General features: G+C 26.7%; 1 protein-coding gene across 1 annotated transcript in view; it reads right to left on the bottom strand.

The window, feature by feature from the left end:
* LOC136071956 (protein FAM13A-like) overlaps positions 1–15,558 on the bottom strand; it is a 182,882-nt gene that overhangs the window by 71,600 nt on the left and 95,724 nt on the right. Inside the window, exons 20-23 of the mRNA XM_065797910.1 lie at positions 10,981–11,039; positions 10,837–10,909; positions 10,693–10,758; positions 7,606–7,709 (exon numbers count right to left, since the gene is read on the bottom strand). Coding sequence (XP_065653982.1) covers positions 7,606–7,709; positions 10,693–10,758; positions 10,837–10,909; positions 10,981–11,039 — 302 coding nt within the window. The remainder of the gene's footprint in view (positions 1–7,605; positions 7,710–10,692; positions 10,759–10,836; positions 10,910–10,980; positions 11,040–15,558) is intronic.

Raw genomic sequence — 15,558 nt, 5'->3', positions numbered from 1 at the left:
TAATGGCTTCTTTAAATTTCGCTTTAATTGGGCTTCTTTAATATTACGTAGGTACAAAAAACATGGCGTCCAGAATTGCGTCTTTACATATTGACCATCATCTAAATTCATACCTCCATTTTTAGGTCCGCATTTGTTGAACTGAATTTCGATTGCCTCTCGAACTTTTCTTTCAAATTTTTCGGGTTCTACTTTTAACGTCTTTTAACTTTACTTGATCCCATTTTATACTACATGAACATTTAATTTTATGATGCGCAATTGCAGATTGTTCTAATTTTTCTTCAAAAACATTTTTTTGGTGTTGTTTTGTTCTTGTTGCTATTTTCATTTTTGTTTCGCCAATGTATTTTTTGATGTATTTTCACTCGCATTCTATTAGGTATACTCCGGGATGGCTATTTGATGGTAGTTTTGTTTTGTTGTGTGAAGTTAGCAAAGATTTAAGATTTGCACTAGATTTAAAGACTGCCCTGTAACCTGCTTTCCTAAAGATTTTTCGAAGTTTTGGTGATAATATTGGGATCCACGGTAGTGATATAGTCGGTATGGTTGCTTCGTTGTTAGATAAAATTATTTCATTATTTGAGTGTCGTTTTTTTATAACAATATTTGCAAGGTTTTGTAATTTTTTCTTTTCGTATCCATTTTCAGCAAATACATTTATTTGGAAATCATTTTCTTTATTTAAAAATGTTTCAGAGCAAATTGATAAAGCTCTATGAATAAATTCCTTCTAAGACTTTTGGATCGTGGTTTGAATTGGGCTTAACCTGAATATTTGTTATTGCTTTTTTTTCGATGAATGTTAAAATCATAATTACCTTTTCGATTATTGGTTATTTGGATGTCTAAAAAATTTAGTCTTTTGCTTTCATCTTCCAATTCAATTGTGTATTTGATGGCATGATGTTGACTGTTTAATATTTGTTGAAAACGGATGGCATTATCTTTATTTGTAAATCTTGCGTGGCTATCATCTACGTACCTGAAAAACAATTTTATTTCTAACGTTGGATTAGAATAAAGCGCAATATCGATTGCTTTATTTTCAAAAAATTGCAGGAAACCTTCCGCAAGTACCTATTCACGAGCTTGTAGATTCAAGTCCTATTGGACTTGAATCTACAAGCTCGTGAATTTCTTTATTCCATAAAAAATAACATTTATATAAACACATTTCTATTAGTGATTTTATTTCAGAAATGCTTAGTTTATTTAAATTTGGGTTCTAATTTTAGTAGCAAATGTAATGGTAGTAATTTAAATTATAAAAAGATGTAAGCATTAAAACAAATAAAAGAGGACAAAAATATAATATATATATATATATATATATATATATATATATATATATATATATATATATATATATATATATATATATATATATATATATATATATATATATATATATATATATATATATATATATATATGTATATATATATATATATAGCAACACACACATATAAGTTGTTCTCAAGATTAATTAACAAGAAAATAACTTAAAAATCCATAAATTGCTCTAGAATTCCATCTTGCACAGTGAAGAGATGGTAATGTATGAATCATTTTCTTTATAAAAAAGATATGTTTTGCATAGATTGTAAAGCAATTTTATTTTATCTCTCCATCCTAAAATTTTGCAGTTTAAAGAAGGGCCACTGTTGTCAAATGCTTTGAAAAGATTTTTGTAACTTTCAAGAATGAATTTAATAAAAGAATAGTCTAAGTCAGCTGAGGTAGACTTTTCAGGACATACAGAATCAATGACCAACTTCAAAACTCTTCATTTTTTTGTAGCCTAGTTACTGTACCATTTTTATACCAGTATTAGCAGCAGTTGCATCTGTTATAATCATTTTTATACAATTCCATAAATCAAAAGAGTCAAGAATTTTAACCAATACATTAAAAATCGTTTCTGCTTTACCATCTTCTAAGACAAGAATAGCTAATTTTACTTCTTTTGTACCATTTTTCAAAACTACTACTTGGTGTTTATTAAAGTTAAAATATTTTCCATCATAATGGAGGCACCAGTTTTTAATTTTTAAATTTTTTTTATATGACATTTTTTTTGCTTCTCTCATAGTTGCTATATATTGATGAATGATTAGGTGTGTCTATATCTAATCCAATGATTATAATGTTTCTAATCTAATGATTAGGTGTGTCTATATCTAATCCAATATCTTTAACTAAAAAATTGCACACTGCTGGAACTTTTCTTGATGATAACTTTGCTGCTGTTGATATAGTTCAAAACTGATGAAGTTGTGCAACACCTCCTTCTTCTGGAGTTAGTATTGGGTATTGGTGTGTCAAAACACTCATCCCCACTAGTCTCAATAACCACAGTATCAGAATCAGTATTAATATCAGTATCTTCTGTAGATGAGTTTTCGTTTTGGATGTTTCTGATTCTCTTTGATTTGGATTTTTGTTGGGTCAGCAACTTTATTAGAACAACAGCCTGCTCTTCCTTTTCTATCTACATACTGTAAAAAAATTTGTCTTACTTGTTAGCCACACACCTTTCAAATCAGCAATATCAAATAATTGAGTAAAAGAAGTGTTAACTGAATTTTTTGGTTTTTTTAAATATTTATCATAATCTGTTATTAGATTTTTACTTTATGATGAACAGATTGCATTGAAAAAGTAGGAAATGATAATTTTTGCCACAATTCTATCTGTTCTAAGCAAATTATTTTGATTCTATTCAACTTCGACTTTTCTAAATACACAACTGATTTGAATCTTCTAATCACTGTAGCTTTAGAAGGCATTTTTTTAAAACTGTTTAAATTGTCCATACTGACTACATATTTTCTATTAACATTGTGAAATCTATTTTTTTCTAAATTCTTTGTCTAATTTTCTTGTTTTTGTTAATTAAATTTTTTGATTGCTTATATGACATTCTAAAAATTAAGGTGTTACTGAAATTATTCCATTATATTAAAAAAGAAAAATATTTGAAAAATATGCACTTTCAAAATGAAATTTAATCTTTCATTAGCATGAAAGGTGATATTACAAATATATTATGATTTATTATTATTTGGTAATGTTTTCAGAGATGATTTTTAGTGTGTATTTATTCTGTTATGTGATTTATTTGACACATATGTAATATACCCACCCAATAAAACATATTGTCTTTTCAAATAGCTTAACATTAATGTATGATTACTGTAGTGGGTGACTTTTAAAAAATTTAATCAAATAACAGATATATTCAAATAATATACATAAATAATCATATAATTTATATATATATATATATATATATATATATATATATATATATATATATATATATATATATATATATATATATATATATATATATATATATATATTATATATATATATTATATATATATATATTATATATATATATATTATATATATATATATATATTATATATATATATATATAATATATATATATAAATATATATATATATATATATATATAAATATTTTTATAATATATGTATATATATAAATATTTCTGTTTACATATAAACAAGTGTACATATATATATATATCTAAATAAATATATAGTATATGTATATGCATGTATTTGTTTGTATGTATTTATGTATGTATATGTTGTATGTATTGTATGTATATGTATGTATATGTTGTATGTACTGTATGTATATGTATGTATATGTATTTTTGTATTGTATGTATATGTATGTATTTGTATTGTATGCATGTATGTATGTATGTATGTATGTATGTATGTATGTATGTATGTATGTATGTATGTGTATGTATGTATTATGTGGGTTTATTACATACATACATACATACATACATACATACATACATACATACATACATACATACATACATACATACATACATACATACATACATACATACATACATACATACATACATACATACATACATACATACATACATATACCATAAATGTATGTAAATATATATATATATACATATATTTATATATATATATACACGCACATAAATATACATATATATATATATGTATATATATACATATATATATACATACATATTTATATATATATATATATATATATATATATATATATATATATATATATGTATATATATATATATATATATATATATGTATATATATGCATATATATGTATACATATATATGTATATATATATATATATATATATATATATATATATATATATATATATATATATATATATATATATATATATATATATATATATATATATATATATATATATGTATATATGTATGCAACCCTCGGAATTAGGAAAAATGAGGTCGGCAATAATTTGCTGATCTCAATCTTTTGAGGCCAGCAACAGGTCAGCAAAAAATTTTTGATACAAAGTTTTTACCATAAATCATAGGTCGGCAATTTTTTGCCAACCTCAAACACTTTCAGGTCGGTAGTTAGGTCGGCATTGCCGAATGCCGACCTTAATTCCAAGGGTTGTATATGAGTATACGATATTTTTTAATTATATATATATATATATATATAGCAACACACACATATAAGTTGTTCTCAAGATTAATTAACAAGAAAATAACTTAAAAATCCATAAATTGCTCTAGAATTCCATCTTGCACAGTGAAGAGATGGTAATGTATGAATCATTTTCTTTATAAAAAAGATATGTTTTGCATAGATTGTAAAGCAATTTTATTTTATCTCTCCATCCTAAAATTTTGCAGTTTAAAGAAGGGCCACTGTTGTCAAATGCTTTGAAAAGATTTTTGTAACTTTCAAGAATGAATTTAATAAAAGAATAGTCTAAGTCAGCTGAGGTAGACTTTTCAGGACATACAGAATCAATGACCAACTTCAAAACTCTTCATTTTTTTGTAGCCTAGTTACTGTACCATTTTTATACCAGTATTAGCAGCAGTTGCATCTGTTATAATCATTTTTATACAATTCCATAAATCAAAAGAGTCAAGAATTTTAACCAATACATTAAAAATCGTTTCTGCTTTACCATCTTCTAAGACAAGAATAGCTAATTTTACTTCTTTTGTACCATTTTTCAAAACTACTACTTGGTGTTTATTAAAGTTAAAATATTTTCCATCATAATGGAGGCACCAGTTTTTAATTTTTAAATTTTTTTTATATGACATTTTTTTTGCTTCTCTCATAGTTGCTATATATTGATGAATGATTAGGTGTGTCTATATCTAATCCAATGATTATAATGTTTCTAATCTAATGATTAGGTGTGTCTATATCTAATCCAATATCTTTAACTAAAAAATTGCACACTGCTGGAACTTTTCTTGATGATAACTTTGCTGCTGTTGATATAGTTCAAAACTGATGAAGTTGTGCAACACCTCCTTCTTCTGGAGTTAGTATTGGGTATTGGTGTGTCAAAACACTCATCCCCACTAGTCTCAATAACCACAGTATCAGAATCAGTATTAATATCAGTATCTTCTGTAGATGAGTTTTCGTTTTGGATGTTTCTGATTCTCTTTGATTTGGATTTTTGTTGGGTCAGCAACTTTATTAGAACAACAGCCTGCTCTTCCTTTTCTATCTACATACTGTAAAAAAATTTGTCTTACTTGTTAGCCACACACCTTTCAAATCAGCAATATCAAATAATTGAGTAAAAGAAGTGTTAACTGAATTTTTTGGTTTTTTTAAATATTTATCATAATCTGTTATTAGATTTTTACTTTATGATGAACAGATTGCATTGAAAAAGTAGGAAATGATAATTTTTGCCACAATTCTATCTGTTCTAAGCAAATTATTTTGATTCTATTCAACTTCGACTTTTCTAAATACACAACTGATTTGAATCTTCTAATCACTGTAGCTTTAGAAGGCATTTTTTTAAAACTGTTTAAATTGTCCATACTGACTACATATTTTCTATTAACATTGTGAAATCTATTTTTTTCTAAATTCTTTGTCTAATTTTCTTGTTTTTGTTAATTAAATTTTTTGATTGCTTATATGACATTCTAAAAATTAAGGTGTTACTGAAATTATTCCATTATATTAAAAAAGAAAAATATTTGAAAAATATGCACTTTCAAAATGAAATTTAATCTTTCATTAGCATGAAAGGTGATATTACAAATATATTATGATTTATTATTATTTGGTAATGTTTTCAGAGATGATTTTTAGTGTGTATTTATTCTGTTATGTGATTTATTTGACACATATGTAATATACCCACCCAATAAAACATATTGTCTTTTCAAATAGCTTAACATTAATGTATGATTACTGTAGTGGGTGACTTTTAAAAAATTTAATCAAATAACAGATATATTCAAATAATATACATAAATAATCATATAATTTATATATATATATATATATATATATATATATATATATATATATATATATATATATATATATATATATATATATATATATATATATATATATATATTATATATATATATATTATATATATATATATTATATATATATATATATATTATATATATATATATATAATATATATATATAAATATATATATATATATATATATATAAATATTTTTATAATATATGTATATATATAAATATTTCTGTTTACATATAAACAAGTGTACATATATATATATATCTAAATAAATATATAGTATATGTATATGCATGTATTTGTTTGTATGTATTTATGTATGTATATGTTGTATGTATTGTATGTATATGTATGTATATGTTGTATGTACTGTATGTATATGTATGTATATGTATTTTTGTATTGTATGTATATGTATGTATTTGTATTGTATGCATGTATGTATGTATGTATGTATGTATGTATGTATGTATGTATGTATGTATGTATGTGTATGTATGTATTATGTGGGTTTATTACATACATACATACATACATACATACATACATACATACATACATACATACATACATACATACATACATACATACATACATACATACATACATACATACATACATACATACATACATACATACATACATATACCATAAATGTATGTAAATATATATATATATACATATATTTATATATATATATACACGCACATAAATATACATATATATATATATGTATATATATACATATATATATACATACATATTTATATATATATATATATATATATATATATATATATATATATATGTATATATATATATATATATATATATATGTATATATATGCATATATATGTATACATATATATGTATTATATATATATATATATATATATATATATATATATATATATATATATATATATATATATATATATATATATATATATATATATATATATATATATATATGTATATATGTATGCAACCCTCGGAATTAGGAAAAATGAGGTCGGCAATAATTTGCTGATCTCAATCTTTTGAGGCCAGCAACAGGTCAGCAAAAAATTTTTGATACAAAGTTTTTACCATAAATCATAGGTCGGCAATTTTTTGCCAACCTCAAACACTTTCAGGTCGGTAGTTAGGTCGGCATTGCCGAATGCCGACCTTAATTCCAAGGGTTGTATATGAGTATACGATATTTTTTAATTAACAAAACAAATGTACCAATATATCATGGGGTCGACCAACTTCTTTTCTTCTTTTATCTAATCTACTGAAGAGTGCAATAAGAGTATCTTCCTTAGAGAGATCTTCTTTATCAGTTAATTCTAAAACAGATATAACTTGAACAAATATATATACAAAATAGTGTTTTACATGGCTAAAGATTGCCTCAAGGAATAAAAGTATTAGTACCTTGAAAAGTTGTACTTATTTTGTTTATTAACAAATATATATATAAGGTCATTTCCACATCTACCATGAGTCAACACTTACCATAGGTTTCAAGTCCTAACAGAAATTTTGCAACAGGTAGTTATTTTATATATATGTTATATTTATATTTTGTGTATTAACAACATTGTTATTCTATTTGAACACATAGTAACCACAACGCTTAGTTACTTTTAAGAACTCAGTGGGTTTATTACACCAGCACATAAAAATAATTTTTATTGAATTAGTAGCTATTAGAAGCATTTCAATGAAAACAAGGGAATTTGAATGATAACTTTAAAGTTTATTTACTAAATCAAGTAAATAAAACATAAGTTATATAAATAAAACTGCTCATCATTATGGTATCAATGTTTTTGAATATATAAACTAAATAAACTAAACATATAAACTAAAAAAATTTAATTCCATACATATTGCATGTTAAATGATCAGTTAATTTTTTTACCATAAAAAAAGTATAGTTTTAATTAGATTTTTTTATGACAAGACAAAAATCTAAAAATCTGGTAGCTCAAAACAAAGCATTGATAACATCTAATATTGAAACAATATTAGATGCTACCAATGCTGTAAAAAAAGTCATGGTTGGATACAAAAAAGTCATGGTTGGATACAAAAAAGTCATGGTTGGATACAAAAAAGTCATGGTTGGATACAAAAAAGTCATGGTTGGATACAAAAAAGTCATGGTTGGATACAAAAAAGTCATGGTTGGATACAAAAAAGTCATGGTTGGATACAAAACAAGATATTTGCAATTCCTTATCAAATGCTTTGTGATAAAATATCTGGAAGACTTCTATGAAGATAAAACACTGCAGGTATAAATTGGAACGAGGTGAACACATTGAAAACAAGTTAGTTAAATGAATACTAACATGCAAGAAAATGGTAGTAACGAGCACAAGAATGGATACTAACATGCACCCAAATGGATACTAACACGCACCAGAATGGATAACAACATGCACCAGAATAAGGTTCACCATGTCTGTGGTACAGCTATTTAATATGGTACAAAATTATTTGAACTCCAATAATATAAAAACACAATTTACAAACAACTGTCCTGCAAAAGGTTGGTTTTATGCATTTCTAAGTTGTCTTGAACAGTCAAAAACATGTTAAAAATATAAACTGAGCTAGAGGACAAATAACTGAAATAGTTATTTGTCCTCTAGCTCTAACTGAGACTGGTTTGCTGAAATCTCAAAAAAAAAAAAAATTTTTAACTTTTTTTTTTTTTTTTGGGGGGGGGGGGGTGCATTTGCTCCATTGTTCACAATTTTTAAATACGTAGTTTTCCAAATAGAATTATAAATGCTGCTCCAACAAAATGGGGTATTGGAAAAAGTTTTGCTCTAAAAATGGAATAATTCTTGTTACTTTGTTCCCTAATACAATACATATCTTGCAGCCACACTATGAGGCTGTTTTTAGGCCAATGAAAAAAGTGGAAATCTTTTTGCCAAGAATTGCATATTGACCATAAAGGATAGGAAATAAACAAGGAAAATGTAACAGAGGCATTAAATTCATTTATAATTGACTCTACTACGAAAACTAATATTAAAAGTGGTTTTTAAAATACCTGACAATTATTTTTGTTGGAAAGTTGGAAAGGTCTTGAATACCTCCAGCTGTATCATTTTTGTAAAAGAACCTTATCTAACACAAACATAATTTTACAGATATCAAAAATCCAATTGGAAACATTTTATTATGGCGAAAACAACCAGTTCTAATGTCCAAGCATAAAAAAGATTTACATTCGGTTTGATATCTAAAACATGGCAGCAAATTCAAAAAGCAAAAGACCAAGAAAAGTCAAAAACAAAGGAAGAAAAAAAAAAGTAAATAAACGATTGGCTGCATAGAAAAAGTCAAACATGGAGGAAAAAAACTTTTTCTTTTGTTTTTTGTTGATTCACCTCCACAAGGCCGAGAAGGCTACTACAGAGGAGGAGGCTACTTAACTGTGGTTATAACCCTCTCTCAACTCTTGAACTCCGAAACACGAACCTTGACAAACAAGGCTGCTGTGCAGAGAAACAAGTTGAACTAAGGAACAAAGTAAGAAACAATGGTCTACAGAGAAAAAGAAATAACAAGAAATGTTTTTTTCTAAAAAGGAAAGTTGTTAAAGAAAAAAGAAAGTCGTAAAAGAAAAAAGAAAGTACAATTAGCATAGGCCAGTCACTAGAAAATAAGCCTTCAAAAAGACGTACCCTCGAAGAGAACTTTAACTATATCAACTGATTCACCATTCAGAAATTCTGTGAGAACATGACATTCATTTTTACCTGCAAAAAAAAAGCAAAAGTTAAAAATACACAGTAAGTGATAACAATGTGTTAAGTGTGAAACACATACAGTAAGTATGGAAAACTGCATTTTAAAAGTTTGATCAAAATAAGTATGTAAATGATTTCAATTTTAGAGTGATAATAATTCTTAACCAACACTTAAAGAACTACATTTATGACTGCAAAAATTCATTTCCAATGCAAATCTACTTTTTTAGTAATCAAACATATAATAACTTTTTTTAAACTCACGGTAGGTGTAAAATCAAATCTATTTTTTTTTAAAGACAACACCTTGTGTGAGAGTATACTATATATTGTTACTTAAAACGCCAGAAAATACACTTTCTCTCAATACTAATAATTTTTTATTTTAGAAATTGCTGGATATAGACACCAGCATTATCAGATCATTAAATGTATAATAAAACAATATTAACAAATAATAATATTTAACCAATACTGAAATAAAGAGTATATATCTTACTTAATATATTTCTACTAATAAAACAATTAAATGTAAAAAAACAAACATTAAACTAACCTTTAATATCAGAATCTTTATGTTTAGAAGACACATTAGGTGGATTAATTAATTTCAATGCTTCATCTAATATATTAAAATGAACCTATATAACAGTTAAATGCTATCCATTAAATACTTTTCTTATTACCAAATCATCATTACCATTTAATTGTTTCTTAAGTTTTCCTAACTCAGTTATATACTTCTGTATCTCGTACTTCTCAGTGATTTTCGGCTAAAAAGTCAATATTTTAGCAATTTATTATGGTAGATAAAGTGTAAAAAATGCACAAAATGCTAAAATACCTTTCGTCCTTCAACCTCTTCAAAATTGTCTTCAAATACTTTAATGATTTTTTTTAATGCTAAACAATCACGAAAAACTATATTATAAAAATACTTTATTTTACAAATACATTTTAAACTTGATTACTAATTACAACTAACTTTAATTTATATATACAAATTAACTTAAACATAATACCTATATACTAAATAATGCTAAACATTCAACCATTTGCGTATTTATAAACTAATTAATGCTAAACAACCAACCAATCACATATTTATATACTTATTAATGTTAAACAACCAACCAATCACATATTTATATACTAATTAATGTTAAACAACCAACCAATCACATATTTATATACTAACTAATACAAAACAATCAACCACTCACATACTTATATACTTATGAGTTTATTAGACAATTTTATATACTTTTTCTAACTTTTAATATTTTTATATACTTTTCAAACTTTTTATCTATTTTATAAAAAAAAAAAAAATTTAAATAGTTATTTCTTAACATAAATTTATTAAATTTCAATAAATAAAAATGTCAACAAGTAAAAGTAGTAACCAATAAAAATGCTAATAAGTTTTTTGTCATTCAAGGGTATTTATTTAAAGTTACCATATAAATTTGTTTATTAAATCATAGTTAGCTGAGTTTTATTTAGAATTAACCTATAATGAGTTGAGTTATTACCTAGCAATAACAATATCAGTTTTTCAATATTATTTTTTCAATAAACTCACTTCTAACAGGGCAACAAGCAAACACTATTTAAGTAACAATTAAAAAGTAAAAAAATGAGTGAAAGACTTTATTTAAATTATGATGCAAAAAAAAACAATTGACAGAAGACTTGAAAGTAAGTCAGAAAAATATGAAGACAGGAGAGAATTCTGAAGTACTGATATTATAAAAACTATATGAATTCATATTTCCTAAGCACGAAGAAACACCTACAGTAAAATATTGCAAATTTGCTGAATGACAAGTGACATGAAACTGTCTTTGGTTCAGGGAACAAGAGATAATAGCTGGCTTGAGCAGCAATCATGGTAGTATTTGTAGAAATATAGAGAATATAGAAAATATAGAATACTTAAAAAGAGATGCCACCTTACAATTATGGAACAAAAGCTCAGATTTAACAGCTAGAGCAATTGTATGAAATCAAACTAAATTTATAATGGGCTTTTGTTTAGAAAATTTTCTTAAAGAGAAAGCGTATCATTTGAAAAACGACCCCAACAGTTTTCCATGCAAGAATGGGTAATAGATGAGATACAAATTGTAGTTTCGCAGGTTCAGGTGAGGAAAGGAGGCCATTCTTAGATGTTATCAAGTTGAATGCTGAGCTTCTGATATCCAGTCACAAACAGTGGTATTTTATTAGATAAAGACACTCAAGTCATATAACAGAAAAAGCGTTATCAAAAATTCTCCAACTTTCAGAAAGGATGGCCTGTGCTTATAAAACCATGTGACAGTCTCCCCAACATAAATGAGATACAAATAGCTCTTTCGAGGCTATTTTTGTTTTTTTGTTTAGTTTTTTTTTTGTTTTTTTTGTTATTCACCTCCTCAAGGCCGAGAAGGCCACTACAGATGAGGAGGCTACTTAATAGTGGTTATAACCCTCTCTCAACTCTATAACTCCGAAACACGAACCTTGACGAACAAGGCCCCTGCACGGAGAAACAAGTTGAACTAAACTATTTGTATCACATGTAACTTTAAGAAACAAGGAGAAATGGAGAAACAAGTTGAACAAAACTATTTGTATCACATGTAACTTTAGGGTGCCCCATTCTCGCAAAATTTTATAATTACCATGCCAACTTTTAAATGAAGGGTTAGATAAAGAAAAAAATAATATGTACAAAGTATTTTTTACCCCCATTAAAAAAAGTTAAAAAAATTCATTTTTTAATACCTTTTTTGAATATTTTGGCTTAAAATATTAACAAATATATTACATAACAATTTTATATAATAGAAACATGTGCCGAAATAAAAAAAAAAATTCATTGTCTCATATCAACCAATAAAATATTCTTAATGATGTTTGCGTCAATACAGGCAACATAACTTTGTGAGTTTAAGTTGTTTGTTATAAGATGTTTAATTTAACAGTAAAGTTAATATAAGAATTAAGTTAAGGGATAAACAGATTCTATTTGTTGACCAGCCTCGCACCATTTCATCATCTATTAGGTAGGCGCAGATGTATTTATAATATATTGTTTCCAGTTTAGGATGTCCAATGTTAGAGCTTCTGGAATCATTGCATGGGTTTTGCTAAGGTCTCTGTTTTTATGAATAGGTAATTCATTATATTATCTCCTAATGAGGGTACAACTCTAAAACTCAGTTTTATAGTTCTGAGGCCAACTGGTAGTCAGGTCTCCAAAACTCTGTGGTAGCTCTCAGAGGAGCTGATTCCACCAACAGCTGTAAAGTATTAGAGTACTAACAGTGCCATGTTACGCAAGGATGGTGTCCCTGTTTGTACTTTTGGTGTGCACTGTCGAGGCCCCATTTCGAGCCCTTTGTTATGGCTTAGGGTTTATTAATAGTATTAAAGCAATTGTTTGGAATTTAAATAGTGTACTGTATAGAGTATATACTGTAATATACTGTAATAAAGTATTAAATATACTGTAATAGAGTATTAAATAGTCTATCTGTGCTTTGAGTCAAATGCTTTACCAAATTTAAAAATGACTAAAGTACCAAAAACTATAAAACTCAAAAAACCATCGTCATCACCAAGTTCTCTAAATCTATCATTCACTAATATTCATGGTCTACCAAGTAACTTTTCTTCCGTTGAGTCTTATCTCTAGCAAAGTTCACTAGATCTACTTGCTCTTTGTGAGACTAATTTGAGTTTGGCTGTTTCCTCTTGTGATCTTAGTGTTGATGGTTATCTTCCTTTAACTCATAAAGAATTCAATAGTCACTTATTTGTCAGAACATTAGTACCAAGTTTGCTAAAAGGTGAAGAATCACACACAATAAAGCTGTATACTGTGTTACTTTGATTCAGTTGCAAAACTGAGGTGATAAAACATCTTCCAGAAAAAAATAAAAAACCTGGTGGTGAAGACACTGTAATGGTTCTTAACAAATTCATTTTAGATATTCTTAAAAACAATCTAAGCTTAGGCAAAACGAATGTCTCTAAAATCTAAAAATAAAAAAACATGAAAAGTTTAATGTCACCTCAAATGGGCTGATCATTATTCCAACCCTGTTTTAAAAGCACAATTATGATCATATAAAATAAGAAAATTAAGGTAATTACTGCATAGTGTTGATCAGGCTTAGGTATTTTCCAGGAAGCTAGATAGTATAATCTTCTGTTAAAAAAAAGGTAGCAATTAGGCTAACAGTTTTCTCCTATGATGCAAAAATGTTTAAAAAGTGTTCATAGTCATCCCGATTGACAATAATTAAAAAGGTTGCAATATCATGTTGCAAATATGTAGGTTACATGTTGTGAACTTGTTCAAACTAGTTTTTGAAGTGACATGCTGAGCATGTTAGTATAAAACTAGTTTGCAACATTTATATATAATATTTATATAACAAGTATATATAATACTTTGAATAGCTCAGTTGTCATAATAATTTTTATTGTGATTTTTACTTTAGTTGAAAATATTCTGAACATGTTTTTAATTTAGTGCAATTAATTAACATCATTTATAGTTGAAGGAGTCCCCTTTTGCAACATTGATATAATGTAGTACCTCTAAAATTACTGTGCTCAATCTATTTCTCCGCGCACCACCTATATTATTACTGTACACATAAAATAATAAAAATTTGGAATTTTGATCAATTTTTTAAAAAACTCCAAAAAAAACAATTTGGGTTGGTTTTTTTTTAAAAACCCTGGGTTTTTTCCAACTCTGACTAGGACACTTTCTGTAACTGCCTTTATGATGGCCCTTAGGTAGAAGTCTTCCGCCTTCCAAACGACAAATGTGCCTGTTACATAACTTCTTGGATTCAGGCTGGCATGGAATGTTTTATTCCCTCTAGACAATTCCAAGTCAAGCTTCACTCTACTTTATGGTTTTCCTAACATTGTGCTGCTAGAATTTCCAATCGAAACCATTACTTCTATATCTATCAGCAAAACAATTCTCCACAAAACAGAGTGTATTTACTATTGCTAGAAACCATTGTAAAAAGTTTTGTCTAACGCCAAAACCTGCAATTCTAAGGTCATGAAATCTCGTATTTCATCTCAATAATTTGGCTTTTATGACTTCTGAAGAATCTTTAACAGTACTAATAATAAGGGCAAATCTCTTATTCCACCTCTCTAGTATGGTTCAGATCTACCATTCTACCTAATATAGCCGACAAACAGGTTGCTCTATTGCTTGATATTTGTATCATTCCAGCTTCTGTATCTAAAGTGATTTCCTGCTTAGACTCTACTCTTCTGCTTGTGGTCCGGACAACATACCTGTCTTGCAGAAGTGTTCTCTGGAGCTGTGGTCTATACGTTTAAAACTATTTAACAAGTGCTTATCAGAGTCTTGTATTCCAGACTGCAGCCAGCCTGA

This window comes from Hydra vulgaris, chromosome 05 (assembly GCF_038396675.1).
Source record: "Hydra vulgaris chromosome 05, alternate assembly HydraT2T_AEP".
NCBI lineage: Eukaryota > Metazoa > Cnidaria > Hydrozoa > Anthoathecata > Hydridae > Hydra > Hydra vulgaris.
Note: the sequence above shows the minus strand (reverse complement) of the source record. Positions and strands in the feature narration are given on the sequence as shown.